General features: G+C 40.5%; 1 protein-coding gene across 5 annotated transcripts in view; it reads right to left on the bottom strand.

Moving 5' to 3' along the window:
* The window catches only part of WWOX (WW domain containing oxidoreductase), a 1109212-nt gene that overhangs the window by 743241 nt on the left and 351178 nt on the right, over positions 1-14793 (bottom strand). The window contains exon 9 of one of the 5 annotated variants that reach the window (XM_049864763.1): positions 2040-13268. The exons of the other annotated variants lie outside the window; for them this stretch is intronic. Coding sequence (XP_049720720.1) covers positions 13248-13268 — 21 coding nt within the window. The 3' untranslated portion in view covers positions 2040-13247. Of the gene's footprint in view, positions 1-2039; positions 13269-14793 lie in introns of those variants that run through there. 5 annotated transcript variants of the gene reach the window in all.

Raw genomic sequence — 14793 nt, 5'->3', positions numbered from 1 at the left:
GTGTATTGTTGGAGCCCCAACAATACATTTTGTTATAATTTCATCACCAAAAGGAAGAAATGACAGCATTTCCTCAGGGGTTTTCCTTGGAATTCAGATTTAAAGGATGCATAGCTTAGCTCTGTATGTTTTGGGCTCAGGTAACAGACACTATCTTTGGCAATAGCTGCCTGCATATCCTTAAAAATCACTAAGATTTCAGGAGAGTTCACATTAGCCAAGGATATAAAGACAATTGGCATCTCGAGTGCCTACTATGTGCCACAGGTTTGTGCCTTTATAAATGTTAACTAATCCCCCAACAACCCAAATAGGTAGGAACCACTTTCTCCATTTTTCAGAGAAGACACAAATCTCAGGTCCAGGGAGGCTGTGTGACTTGCCTACAACTTCATGGTCACTGTAGGGAAGGGCCGGGTTTCAGGGCCTGGCTTTGACAACTCTAAAGCTCATGGCCTCTCTGCTATATCACACTGCCTCGTCTTCAACAAAGCTGAGATGCACGTGCTCGTCTGGCTCAGACCCACCTCGTAATGCTCGTGTGCGACTGGGAGATAAACAAGTCGACAAACGAAAGGCATTTAGAACAGGGCTTGATAGAAATTCAGTGCCTAATATATGCAAGTTGCTGTTTTTATTATCACTGGCTGTCTTTGTGATTTAGTCCTATAGAGCACACAGTTGTTCAAGGAAAACTCACAACGAATCTCCCACACAGCTGTATCAAATCTGTTTCAAAGCTTCACTCCACAGATTGACATGGGGACATGTCAATGTTCAGGCAGACTTGAAAAAAGTGAGTTCAATTATTTATTTATTTATTTTTGGGCTTCAGATGGAAAAAGTCTCCACTGTGGGCTCAAATATTAACCCGACAGAGCCTTTAGTCTGGTAATGAGACAATGTGACATTGGGACACTAGATGATGTGATATAGAAGCTCAGAGGTGGAGAAGGGACAGGGATGCAAACTGGATCACAGATCACAGAAAAGACCAATCCAGATTAATAATTAAGGAATCCTGTTATTTTCCCCAATTTTTCATCCACAAGAAATATATCTATCATCTGCCTTAGTCATCTAGTGCTGCTATAACAAAAATACCACAAGTGGATGGTTTTAACAAAGAGAAATTTATTCTCTCACAGTCTAGTAGGCTACGGGTCCAAATTCAGGGAGGGCATCAGCTCCAGGGGAAGGCTTTCTCTGTCAGCTCTGGAGGAAGGTCCTTCCAATCAGTCGTTCCCTGGTTGAGGAGCTTCTCAGGCACAGGGACCCTGAGTCCAAAGGATAAGCTTTGCTCCTGGTGCTGCTTTCCTGGTGGTATGAGGTCCCCATGTCTCTCTGCTCGCTTCTCTCTTTTGTATCTCAAAAGAGACTGGCTTAAAACATTATCTAATCTTGTAGATCTCATCAATACAACCGCTGCTAATCCACCTCATTAACATCGTCATGATAGGATTTACCACACACCGGGAAATCACATCAGATGGCAAAATGGTAGAGAATCATACAATACTGGGAATCATGACCAAGTCAAGTCGACAGATATTTTGAGGAAATGCAATTCAATCCATGACACCATTTCCTTCCTAATGGTTGGAGTCCCTGGGTGGTACAAATGATTAAATGTGCTCAGTTGCTAAGCAAAACGTTGGAGTCCCCCCAGAGGTGCCTCGAAAGAAACGTCTGGTGATTTACTTCCAAAAAAAAAAAAGCCATTGAAAATTCTATGGAGCATAGTTCTACTCTGACACACATGGGGGTCACCATGAGTTCAAGCAGACTGAACAGTAACTGGTTGGTCCTAATGGTTGGAACAGAGAGAACAGCAAGAGAAGAGAACTATATTATTTTCATGACTGGGCATATTCCAGAATCTAATTCTTTGGAAATATTTAGTGTCTTGTTGGGGTTTTTGTTTGTTTGTTTACATCTTCTTAATATCTTCCTCATAGGAAATCTACTCATGACTGATGTCGAAATTTCACTGATGCTAACTTCATTACTTGCTTTTTTTTTTCTTTTTTTATAATTATAGAAAGTTAACCAAGAGACAAATGGCACACAGCAGACACAAAATCCAACAAGAGATGTTATGTTCTAAGAAGAAAGAACAGACTTAGTGCATTCACCTGCCTAGGAATATTAAAATATCAAAAAATTTTTAAAGTTCTCAGATTTTAGTGTTTTTTTTTTTTTTTTTTTCCTTTTAAAGAGTGAGAATACTAAGAAAACAGTATGCAGGTCTCAGTAGTTGATATACAGTATTTTTTTTGGATCTAGCAAATATACTTTTTATAACTTTTCTCTGAAAGAAGGGACTTTCTAGCTCAGATTACTTGGACACTCTTACTGTTTATTCTTCCTTTTTTGAGCAGTCAGAAGAGATTTCTCTCAGTACTTCAAATAAATAAGATATCCAGCTGAACAAACACCATACATTCTCGTGGATTACTTTGGCTTCTGAAAGAATATTTCACTTTCTTTTTTCAAAATGTAAATGATTAAAGAGACCCCATCATATGAAACTCAAGGATGAAATGTTTAAAGTGGTGCAGATTCCACACAAGGTAGTATGTGGAGAAGCAAAAAGCCCCAGCTCAGTAAAAGTACTCCATATTTCACAGGGGAAATTTGAATCTTACTAAATAAGATACTCTCTTACCCATTATATATTTTAAAAGGGTAGTTTTATAATATGAAAACCAAATTTCAGCATTCAAAATCAATCACTACAATATCTTCTGAAAATAGCAAAATAAAAGGCAATATTTTCTAAGTTTTTTTTTCCTTTAAAGCTTCCTATTTAAAGCAAACCCCAACACAACAACAAATAAAAGCCCGAATGATTATATATAAGCCTGAAATATGTAGGATGATGCTCTACACAGGCTTGCAAAGATTGGCAAACCTTATCTAGCTTTGTGACTTAAAAAAAAAAAAAAAACAAACTCCAGACTCTCTGGCTAATTTCTGAAACTCAGATCAAAACTCAGCCATACCGTTTCTTTAAGAAGAAAATTTGGGCCATAGATTAACATGGGTCCTCTGTACTAAAGCAGCATGAAAACAAATATTTGACTTTAGGAAACATAATCCACACGTTTCTTTATTCTTTTCATAAGCTTTCTTATTAAAGGACTAAATCTTATCTCCCATCACGAGGCAGAAATGCATAAATATATTTAAAAAAAAAAATGGGTGTATTTCGTACTTTTCTCAGCCTAGGAAGAGGGAAGACAAGAAGAATGCAGAAAGTTAGCAAACAGGAGAACAGCAAGGCAAAGACACAGCCCATCAATAACAAACGTTAGGCCTCAACTCCAAGTAGTATTTTCAAGGCCTATGAATAAATCTGCCACCAGATAGCCCACCAAAAGGCACCAAAAAAAAAAAAAGCGGAACTTGTAGCGTGGCAAGCAGCCTCTAAGGTGGCACTCAGTCATCGCTGCCCCCTGGAATTTACACCCTTGTGTAATCCTCTCCCTTTGAATGTGCACAGAACCTAGTGATTTGCCTCTAACAAACAGAATACTGCAAAAGTAACGAGATGTCACTTCTGTGATTAGGTTATAATGGACAGTGACTTCTGTCTTGCTAGTAGACTCTTTCCATTTCTTTCTCAGCTTGCATGCTTTGATGAAGTTAGCTTAACTACAGCTCTGAAACCTGGGATCCAAAAGATGCACAGAAGAATTCTGGAGCTGAAATGGTACCTTTGGTGTCATCTAGGTTGGTCATTCCCATGTGTAAGCCCAACATTTTCAACAATGAAAAAAGTGTTAACAATGACACTGTAATATATTTTCCCTTAACTTGAATATTCCACCGAAAGGACTGCTTTTTGTCCCACAATCATGCCCTGTCTACAATTTTTGGCATTAAAATACCTTTTCTTTTATGAAATGATGGTGCTAATTGATGGTGGTCGGTTGGTTTTTAATCAAAATTGGTAAAATTAAAAAAAACCTGCAACTCTGTGTTAATCTCCCTTTTTTATTTCCTTCCAAATTATACTATTCTGTAAGATCCAAAATCCAAAATAAAGGTGCTAATCTTTGTTAACCAACTCATTTTACAGGTAAGAAAACTGAGACCCAGAGAGGGTACATGACTTGCTCAGAGACCCAGAATAATTTCAGTGCAGCGAATGCTAAAATTAAATTAAACAAGACAAATATAGAGAGGTAAACCCATTAACATGGGTCCTAGCACAGAGTAGGCTCTCATGTAACATTCCATGGCCCACCCTATCTCCTCACCCTTACTGATGTTCACAGTACTCATTTATCTTAGTGTAATAAAAAGGGGGTAGATTTCAATTGCTGAACAATTCATAGTACCAGATTCAAGTGCTCTTTCTTGTTGCTAGAAAAACATTACCTTATACCTCACAGGGGAAAATCAATGTGTCCACTAAGTTATAAAAAATAAAAATCAATGTTCATAGAAGAAACATTTTGGCAACATCATCATCATGGGGCAACACCAATTCCTGGCATCTGTTTAATCGCTTTGGCATCCAATACCCCAAACTGCATTGCAGCCAAAAATCATCCTGGAAAGAAGTATGAAATTGGAGAAAAGGAAACTAAAAGAAGGAAGATCAAAGAAGGCACTACTAACTTAAATTAGAAAAAGTAATAAAAGAGCTAGAAAGGGAGTCCAACAGAACGTGCCTTTACAGAGGCTTTGCGTTACTGAAATGCCGAAGGGTGCACAGAAGAAAACGAAGTGAGGGAGATAAAAGGAGGGGGATTTCAAATCTTGGTTAAATGTTCATTAAATAATTTGTCACACATATTAAGGTCAGATAGTCAGTCTTCCGCCTCCCAGTGCTCATTTGGAACAAAGGCTCAGTCAGACTTAAAACATTGTAAAAGCAAGGCAGAGAAAATAGGACAAGGAGGTAATATGGCCTCACAAGGCCAGATACGTTCACTTTCTCTTTGTTTTTAACAAAAGGCCAATCTCTCCTCAAAGCTACAGTGTGCTATGAGTGGTGGTAAGAGAAGCAGCGAGGAAGGCTTAAGAAAACTGCAAAACCAACTAGTTATCAGGTTATATTTGGCCTCAACGGTTATTCAAGTTTGTACAGTGTTTTTATGATTAATGTTCACAGGGAGAATCAGACTTTCTATGACCAACACGGTCGCCATCACTAGGAAAACACGCATCTATAAGCAATGGGAAGAGAATCAACTCTTATCTTAAAAAAAAAAAAAAATGATGATAAGGATGACAATAGTTAATGTTTATAGAGTAGCTAGCATGCTCTGAATGCTATATATCCATGATCTTTAATTCTCAACACAAGGCAATAATAATAGTTAAGATTGAATTAAGCATGTTCTCACCTGTCCACCACAGGTGACCCTGCTGTTATTTGAAATATCAGTAAGCATAGCTTCCAGCATCACAGCAACATGCAAGCCACCAGAGTATGACTAATGGACAGATGGGCAATGGTATTTCAAATACCAACAGGGTCACGTATCATGTACAGGTTTCAGTGGAGCTTCCAGGTTAAGAGGGACTAGGAGGAAAGGCCTGGTGATCATTCAAAATACAGAGTGGATGCAACAGTGGACTTCAGCACACCAAAAATAGTGAAGCAGGTACAGGACCAGGCAGTATTTCATTCTGTTGTACATGACATGAGTTGGAGTCAACTAGACAGCAACTAACAGCCACAAGCACATTCTGGATGCCAGGCATTGATGATTTCCTTTAATCCTCAACACCACTACCTCAGGTACACATTATATCCCAGCTTGACATACAAGAAAGCGTAGTTTCAATCAGGTTAGGAAACTTGCCCAAGAGTTAGTGCAGGATGGAGCTGGGATTCGATCCAAGGGCTGGCTAGCTCTAAAGCTCATCCTTTCTCCTACCCCTTGATCTTAGGCTGAGTTTTCTAGAAGGGCAAAATCAGTGAAGTGTGTGTGTATATATATATATAAAAAGAGAGAGAGAAAGGTTTATCTCAAGGCAATGGTTCACCAGGATATGGAGGCTAGCAAATCCCAAGGGCCAGGCGTCAGGCTGGAGGCTTCTCCTGACTCACATAGCTACAAGGCTGATGAACCCAAGATCAGCAGGTCAGACAGCAGGCCACTGGCTCAAGTCCCAAGAACTGGAGGTCAGATGATGAGGAGCTGGATGCAGGGTCCAGAGAAAGTAAGCAAGCTCTGTTAGAACATCTGTATATATATTGGATATAGGCCACACCCGCAAAGAAACTCCCCTTATAACTGATTGGCTGATCACAACAGATCACATCATGGAGGATGACTACATCAATATATAACTGCCAAATTACATTATTATATAACTGCCAAACCACTGAGAATCATGGCCCAGCCAAGATGAAACACAACCTTAACCATCACACCCTTGCTGCTCCTTCTTTAGATATTTTCCCTCCATACACACACCTTTGGGTAGAACCCTTATACTGCACTTGACTGTAAGTCTGGGGATCCTGAGTTCTGGTATTGATATATAGTTTTCCTATCTACTACTCAGGTGACTCTGACAAGTCCCCTAGCCTCATCCATTTCTTCATTTACACATTCTGAACTATAATCCCCTGCTGATCTTGAAAAGACTAACGATAGTGAATAGGTTAACGGCCGCCATTTATTAAGCACCTGATCATCTTTCATTTATTCATTTACAAATATTTACTGAGCATTTCCTTTATGGACCAGGGATACAGTAGTGAGCAAGGTAAAACACCACCTTTCAGAGAGGGGAAGACAGGCATTAAATAAGAAGCTTCAGCAATTATTTTTTAAATTATAGTCATCCATTTCTTCACTCATTCATTTATTTATGCATTAATTCATTCAGCACACATTTATTGAGTGCCAGACAGTATTCTAGACAATAGCTCTAGACTTGATCAAATTTTGACCTAATCTGAGAGACCACAAAATGCTTTCTGGAGGCTGTTATATTTAGATTGAGTTTTGAAGGATAAGTAGAAAGTAACTTGGAGTGAAGGTAGGGAGGAGTGTTCTATTCCGAGTGTTGGAGAATAATATGTTTAAAAACCCTGGGGAAGAAAGGAGAACGGGGCTAGCAGTGGCTTGAGGTAAGACTGGTGGGGTGAATGGGACCAGTTAAGACCAAGTGCATTCCATTTAATTCTCTCTTGTTTTTACAACCATCATATAAAATAGATAGCCTTTCCACTTGACAGAAAACTATACAATATTCAATAATGCCTGTTCAAAAGCCATGGCCCCAGTATTTTTCCTTGCCAGAAGAGTTTGTCTCCTACTCTAGAGGCACAAGATGCCTGTTTCACACATTTCCAGACTCCCTTGCAGCTAGGAGATGGACAGGTGACTCAATCCTGGCCAGTGGGAGCTGAGGGGATGTCTCCTCGGGAGCATAGCTCTGAGACAAAATTTTCTCCTCCTTGATAAAGGAGAAAGGTATGCAAGGAGGGGCTCCACCCTTCCCATCCTGCCTTCAGACCTTATCATACAAAAAGTGATGGTTGGAACTGTTGCAGCCATCTTGCAACCATGAGGGGAAAGACAAAACAATCACAGGGGACCTGCCCATATGATAGAAAAACACACCCTTGGCTGCTTCAGGACTTCTTGATTTGTGAGGAAAACAATCCGTTATTATTTCAGCCACTTTTAAATAGGTGTTAATACCTTGCAACCCAAAGCATCTGACTAATGTAGAAAGAGAGGCTGAATAACTGTAGTATTTTACAACTATAAAAGAGGTGGAAACTGGGTTTTGAATATACGCCCAGTGATTCTAAATCTGTTGCTTTTTTCCAGTCTACCGTATCCTCCAGCCATCTCTGGATTGAGAAAACACAGTAAACTTTAAAGCTCTAGGCAGAATTGAAGGATGATGAATAGAACAAAAGCAAGTAATAATCCTGGAAAGTAAGAATGTTTGAAGCTGTGTGGGGCCGGGGGAGGTCTTCAGGGGGTGAAGAGGAGCCCAGTCCCTGGTTCCTTCTGCCACTGGTTCCTTCTGTGGGGATCTCTGCAGGAAAGCTCAGTGTGACCCAACCACCAAAACCAAAAAACCAAACCCGCTTCCATCAAGTCGATTCCAACTCACAGTGACCCTACAGACCAGGGTAGAACTGTCCCATAGGGTCTCCAAGAAACGCCTGGTGGATATGAACTGCCAGCTTTTTCGTTAGTAGCCATAGTTCTTAACTACTACGCCACCAGGGTCTCCAACCACAGAAGGAGTCTTAAGAGTCCAGTTTTCTAACATAGCTAGACTGGCGAGAGCAAGGCAGCCAGAAAATTCAGTCTTGACACAGGAGTCTCAAAATATTTAGATTAGCAGAGAATATGCTGTTCCACTTTGAAAATCATATTTCCTCCTCCCAATACATAAAAAGGCCTTGCTTTCTACTCCCTTTGCCTTTTACGTGATACACCAATATACCAGTAAAGAGTTAAACAGGGGGTTTTGTCCTTGATAGTATCTAGAGTGTAGTCAGCTGCAGATATTTAAAGAAGGAGAAAAAAAAGTATTTTTCTAAAACACTAATTTAAAGAACAAATCAACATCTATTATCTCCTTCATTATGTTTTAAATTGTACAACTATAAATCACCCCGCTGCGGGTTATTCAAGGGCAGAATTACCCAGCTTGGCTTTCCCGAAGGTTAGAAGAATGACATTTGTGCTTTTTCTAGTTGTAATTTATAACTTTGCAACAGGACGGGCGTTGCAGTCCCATCCATTAGCAGGGTAGCTGCACATCTGTTAAAACTCAGCACAATGGCTGGCTTTACACGGCCACAGGAAACGTAACCCAATCATTCCAGAAGGTCTACAAACTCAAGCCATTTTTTTAATGTGAAATGATTTGAAAAAGCAGTTCCCTAAAACATCTGCTAAGCTCTTGCTACCCTAACACATGATATTCTTTCTACTGTTACCTGCCAACACAAATATTTGGTTGCACAAAACACCCTAAGAGGCACGTGACTGTGCTCAGCTTCAAATTTACATACCGAGCCACAAGGGGCTGGCTTGGACCTAGGAACTCTGGCTAAGATGTTGTTTACCAGAACTGAAAGCTTATATGGAAAAAAAAAAAAGAGGGGGGCAGTCCTAATTTCATGAACGTACTTTCAAACATTTTAATGACACATAACTACACAACTAGTGTGCATGGCAGGGGCACAGTGGTGCATTTGACAAAGGAAACGAATTTGGGAGCAGCCAGTGCAAGCTTTGAAGGCTGGCTCTGTTGTTTTCCTGAACAAGCTAGGTAGCTCTCTGCACTTCTTAAGTGCAGAATAAGGATAATAATTCTAACATTGCAGATTGCAGAACTGTTGTGAGGAACAAATAAAGACGTATATGGAGTCCTGGTGGAGTAGTGGTTAAGTGCTCGGCTGCTAACCAAAAGGTCAGCAGTTTGACTCTACCAGCCACTCCTTGGAAACCCTATGATGTAGTTCTACTCTGTCCGGTAGGGTCCTATGAGTCGGAATCGATTTGACAGCAATGGGTTTAGTTTGGTTTTGGTTTATATTGATATACAAAGCATCATGGTGCCTGGTCAAAACCTCCAATGTGCATTTTACTTGGGAGCATGTTATGATTCCATAACCAGCAGGCAAAGCAACAATCGCAAATAGTTAAAATTACCCTTGAAAATCTCTTAAATCACCGTATAATACAATATGACTCATTTTGTAAATACAATCCCACAGAGCAATGTTGTTGTTATTGTTTGCCATTGAGTTGATTCCGACTGATGGTGATCCCATCTGTGCAGAGTACAACTCTGCTCCATAGGAGTTTCAAGGCTATGACCTTTCGGAAGCAGATCGCCAGGCCTGTCTTTTAAGGTGCCCGTGGGTGGGTTCAAACCATCAACCTTTCAGCTAGTAGTCAGGCACTTACCCATTTGCACCACCCAGAGAGTCACAGAGTAATATGTATGAATAAATATATACACTAATGTACAGTATACATTAAAGCATACATATGTTTTTTATGCAAAGTACAATTTTAAGGTATTTTGATTACATAGAAGAAAGACAGTGCGACAGGAAAACACACAGAGGATGCACGCACAATGCGACTTCATTATTAGAAAGCTCTCAACAAACATTAGTTTCCTTTAAGACGTTTGCGAGCAGCTACCTGAAGAATCCTGTGTCTTTTATTTTTTTTTTTAGAACACTAAAAAATAATCCTACGTCCATTTACCTATTATTTTATTTTATCAGAAATTGGAGGAGGAAGGGACAAGCACTTCTGTTCCAGTACCCCCACAATGCCAGACCTGTCCTTGGAGTCATCACAAGACCTTGAGGAGGAAGGCAGCAAAGACACAGCTTTACCAGTAGGGGTCACTGTGTTGAGAATTAATCCCTATGAGTTTCTCATTAGTGATTATTATACTGCAGGCAGCCAAAATGGAAAAATTAATTAATTTCAAAGTGATAATGCATTTACAGCAACAATTAGAAATATATAACTGTAAAAGGGCAACATTTAAAAGACAGATTACATTTAATAAAGTTGCACACGAATATCCAATTGTAAAATTACCGATCTGCAACAATATTCCTTAAAGAGGCACTTAAAATATCCTGGCTCCATGAAGGGTGACCTAATTACTGTAACTAAAATCACTGTCATCCCAGCAAGTCACCGCAAATAAAAAAGGGATGGTGATATTAGAATACTGCTGTTAAATACTTAAGGGAGCTGGCTACAGGGGAGAACCGAAGGCAGGGCTCCCTAGCACACAGCTAGGTCGTATTTCCCGTTCCCTTGACCTCACACAAGGGAATGTGGACTCCTGCAACACTCAGCTCGGAAGGAAAGTACCTTCTCTAGGACAAAATTCAGAAGGGGCTATGACGCTCAAACAGAGCACCCTCCATCTGGAAATGGGGAGACTGCATCTATGCTAAGCTTCTTCATCAGCATTTAGGAATCTACCTTTTACATGGGGATGCAATTACATGATTTATGTCTAAAAGTATGTTTGCATTAAAATGACAGAAGTGCATCCTCCATCCAAGAAACAAATGTCTTATCACGATGGAAGCAATGCCAAACCTGTCAAATGGATACAGCATAAGGGTGGCTCTTATAGTAAGTCCAGTCTGTACTACCAATGAAACAGATTGACCCCAGGTCTCCACACATGCTAACTCCCTTCCCAAGTACACACAGTCTTAAATGTTTATGGAAGAGAAGTGATTGACTGTTGAGTTTGACAAGTAAGTCCAAAGTGTCTGTGCCGCCTCTTTATAAACTGAGCCATATGGGACTCAGATGGCTAAGAAATATCACCAAACACTTAAATATATAAAGCCATTATTACAGGGAATGTTGATAAAAATCTCAACTTAGCTACATATTTCATAGTCTTCCTAATTTATATGCTTATCTAAAAAAGTCAGTTTGTGGCATATAGAAAATGCTGTTTTCTAAACACTTGGGTACAGGAACACATAAAGGGCAAACCACTGTAGCTGCCTTGGGGACCAGACCTGAAGGTTAGAGGCTCCTTCCACCTGGTCACCCTTCCAACCTTGACAGTAACCCTTTCCTTGGGTCTTCAGGGCCAGGGACAGATCTTCACCCCTAGCGACACCAGGTTCCCAATTTATAGATTCCTTTAACCCTGTGATCCTTGTTGTATCTCCATCAGCAGAAACTGCATTTTGGAAAATAATCTTCAGGACCACAGTATTACACATATCAACAAGAATAACAACCATCACAGCAAGAAGTACCGTGCGCCTACCATACCACAGACACTGTTATCAGCACATTATTTAACCGTGTTCTCTGAGTCGGAATCGACTCAACGGCACTGGGTTGGGTTTTCTCCAACATGGTAGCCACTGGCCACATGTGGCTATTTAAATACAATAAAATTATTAATTTTCAGTTCCTTAGCTACATTTCAAGAGCTCAATAACCACATGTGGCCAGTGGCTACCATTTTGGACAGCCCAATTATAATCATCACAGAAATTCTATTGGACAGAGTTGTTATATCCAGTAGTGCCAATCCTCACACCAACCTGATTCGCCATTTCACTGGTGAGGTAATAGGCTCAGAAAGGTTAAGTGGCTTGACCAAGCTGTCCCAGTTCTCAAGGGAAAGGGCTGGGGCTTGATCATTAGCAGGAGGACTGCTTGCTCTACTGTCCCACAGTGCCACTTCTTAACTCTCATCATCACTGGGAAATCATTCTGAGTCCCTTCCTCTGCTCTTTCAAAGAACACTCCCCTGCCCCCATTCAGCTTAACCAAAAACTATATTTTTTATGATATTACCAATTTCTTCCAAATTCTCTTAGCTATCTGGCACTGCCATAACAGAAATACTATAAGTGGATGGCTTTAACAAGCAGAAATTTATTCGCTCATAGTTTAGGAGGTTAGAAGCTCGAATTCACTGCACCAGCTCCAGGGGAAGGCTTTCTCTCTCTCTGTTGGCTCTGGGGGAAGGTCCCTGTCATCAGTCTTCCACTGGTCTAGGAGCTTCTTAGCACAGGGACCCTGGGTCCAAAGATACACTCTGCCCGAGCACTTCTTTCTGGGCGGTATGAGATCCCTCTCCTCTCTTCTCTGCTTGATTCTGATTCTCTCTTTTATATTTCAAAAGACATTGACTCAAGATACAACATAATCCTGTAGATTGAGTCCCACCTCATTAACATAACTGCCTCTATTCCTGCCTCATTAACATCACAGAGGTTAGGATTTATAACACTCAGGGTAATCACATCAGACCACAAAATGGTGAATCACATAATATTGGAAATCATGGCCTAGCCAAGTTGACACACATTTTTTGGAGGACACAGTTCAATCCATAATACCTCTGAAGGTTTACGTGCTCATTTTTCCACAACCCTCTAACCCAGGGCTATAAAGTCAGCCCTTGTTTTATCTGTTCCCCAAGGTCACTCCAGTTGGTGTTTTTCTCAGTCACAAGTCTTGCTTGGCTGCAGTCACTGAGTCCTGCTCACATAGTCTCTCAATGAGCTCTCCTGACTGAGGCAGGGGACGGTAGCACCACTGGCTGGAAAAGGCTGGAGGGTCAGTCCTTGAGGGCTGGCATCCCAAATGTCTAGGACAGGCTCCAGGTGTGATGCCCATTGAGAAGCAACCTTCTCCTAACACGTTCTGTACTCCCATGCCCATACAACAATGTTCTGCCTTAGTTTCCAACTCCACACTCTGGTTTTCCACTTGGCTTCAGTCCTGACCATACTTTACCTACAAACAGCAATACATTACCTGGTATTAGGACATGGTTGGTTACTTGCCCAACTTAATTTGTGGCACCTCTTAGAAATCCTCCTATTAGGTCCAAAGAACCAAAAATAAAGCCCACCATTGTTAAATACAATTTATATTAGATATTAGACAACAATCGACTCATCCTCAAGAAACAAACAATTCCCCCACCTTCATTTTACCAGGCCGTACCTTCCTTCTCCTCCCACCTGCCTTTGCCCAGAGTTGCTAAACCTTGGGGTCAGGTTGAAGAATAATATTTTCTACCATTTCCTGTCAACAAGCCCTCATCCACAATAGTCCATACCAATGACAACATGGTTACACAATCCTCCATCACATTCCCTACAGTCACAGATCCACTCCCAAGTCATTCCCATCACATTCCTCTGATGGAGAAATTCTGGAAATTAAGGAGTTCCTTTTTTTTTAACCCCTACCAATGAACAAATACAAGTCAGAAGAACCAACATCCAAAGATAGCATGCTATATTCAGGGATTGGCCTGTTGGTCCTGAAGGCACAGGGCCAAAGGAAGACTAAAAAGAATGCTCCTCTCTCCCTCTCTCCTATCTAAATTTGAAGGACTCATCTCACTTGTGTAAGTGGTGCTGGCACCCAATTCAGACCCATACTCCTCTTCATCACATACAGTGAAGCACCTGTGAATGAGCCATAATCCTGGTCAAAGAAACCCTCAGGGAGAGCATATTCTTACCCAATAACCAAGAGTAAAATGAGGGGTAATTTCAGAACTTGGCGATGTCCATACAAATGGGCTACACTCATTTAGTTCTGAGATATCAGGCCCACTCTGTGACATGGAGAACTGCTCTCCAGAGATCTACCCACTTCCAACTCCTTTGATCGTTAAGTGTTCAACTCTTGGACTATGTCTGTTTACTTTGCATTAAAACCGCTCGAGTGATTAGAATAAAAGACACACTTATCTTTTCCTAAGCAGTTCAAAAGATGTTTGTTATAGTTTCAAAAGTCATCCACAAACATGATGGTTAAGGGTGATGGGTGGGTGAGGATGCAAGGAAGAAGGCAGACTATATTCAGAGGCTGTACAGCCATTTGCCCAGGGAGTTGAGGGATGATGGTTTGACTTCTGATACCTGTAAAGGCCAAAAAGTATATAGGAGAAGGGTAATTTCTGTGGACCGGATGATAAATGTTTTAATTGGAACACTGGTGTTTATTAACAGGAAAAAAATTGGTAAGGCCTATGGATTAGTAAAATGTATTCCAAGTAGATTGTGTAAAATTTCCGTTATTCATTCAAATTACTTTCCACTAAAATGATTTCACAGAAGAACGTTCTAGACTTGGTTGTAAAATAACCATCTCAAATGTAAAAACTTCATATCTACATTTACAAACCTTTCCAAATCTAACCATACTAGTGTGATTCATCTAAAAAGATTCATCTTTGGAAAAATAAAGCATAAAACACACTTTTGGCCAACAAAGCATTCTCCAGGACAGGGTTACACCCATT

The sequence above is a fragment of the Elephas maximus genome, chromosome 21 (genome assembly GCF_024166365.1).
Source record: "Elephas maximus indicus isolate mEleMax1 chromosome 21, mEleMax1 primary haplotype, whole genome shotgun sequence".
NCBI classification, from domain to species: Eukaryota; Metazoa; Chordata; class Mammalia; order Proboscidea; family Elephantidae; genus Elephas; species Elephas maximus.
This window is presented reverse-complemented; position numbering and strand designations above follow the sequence as displayed.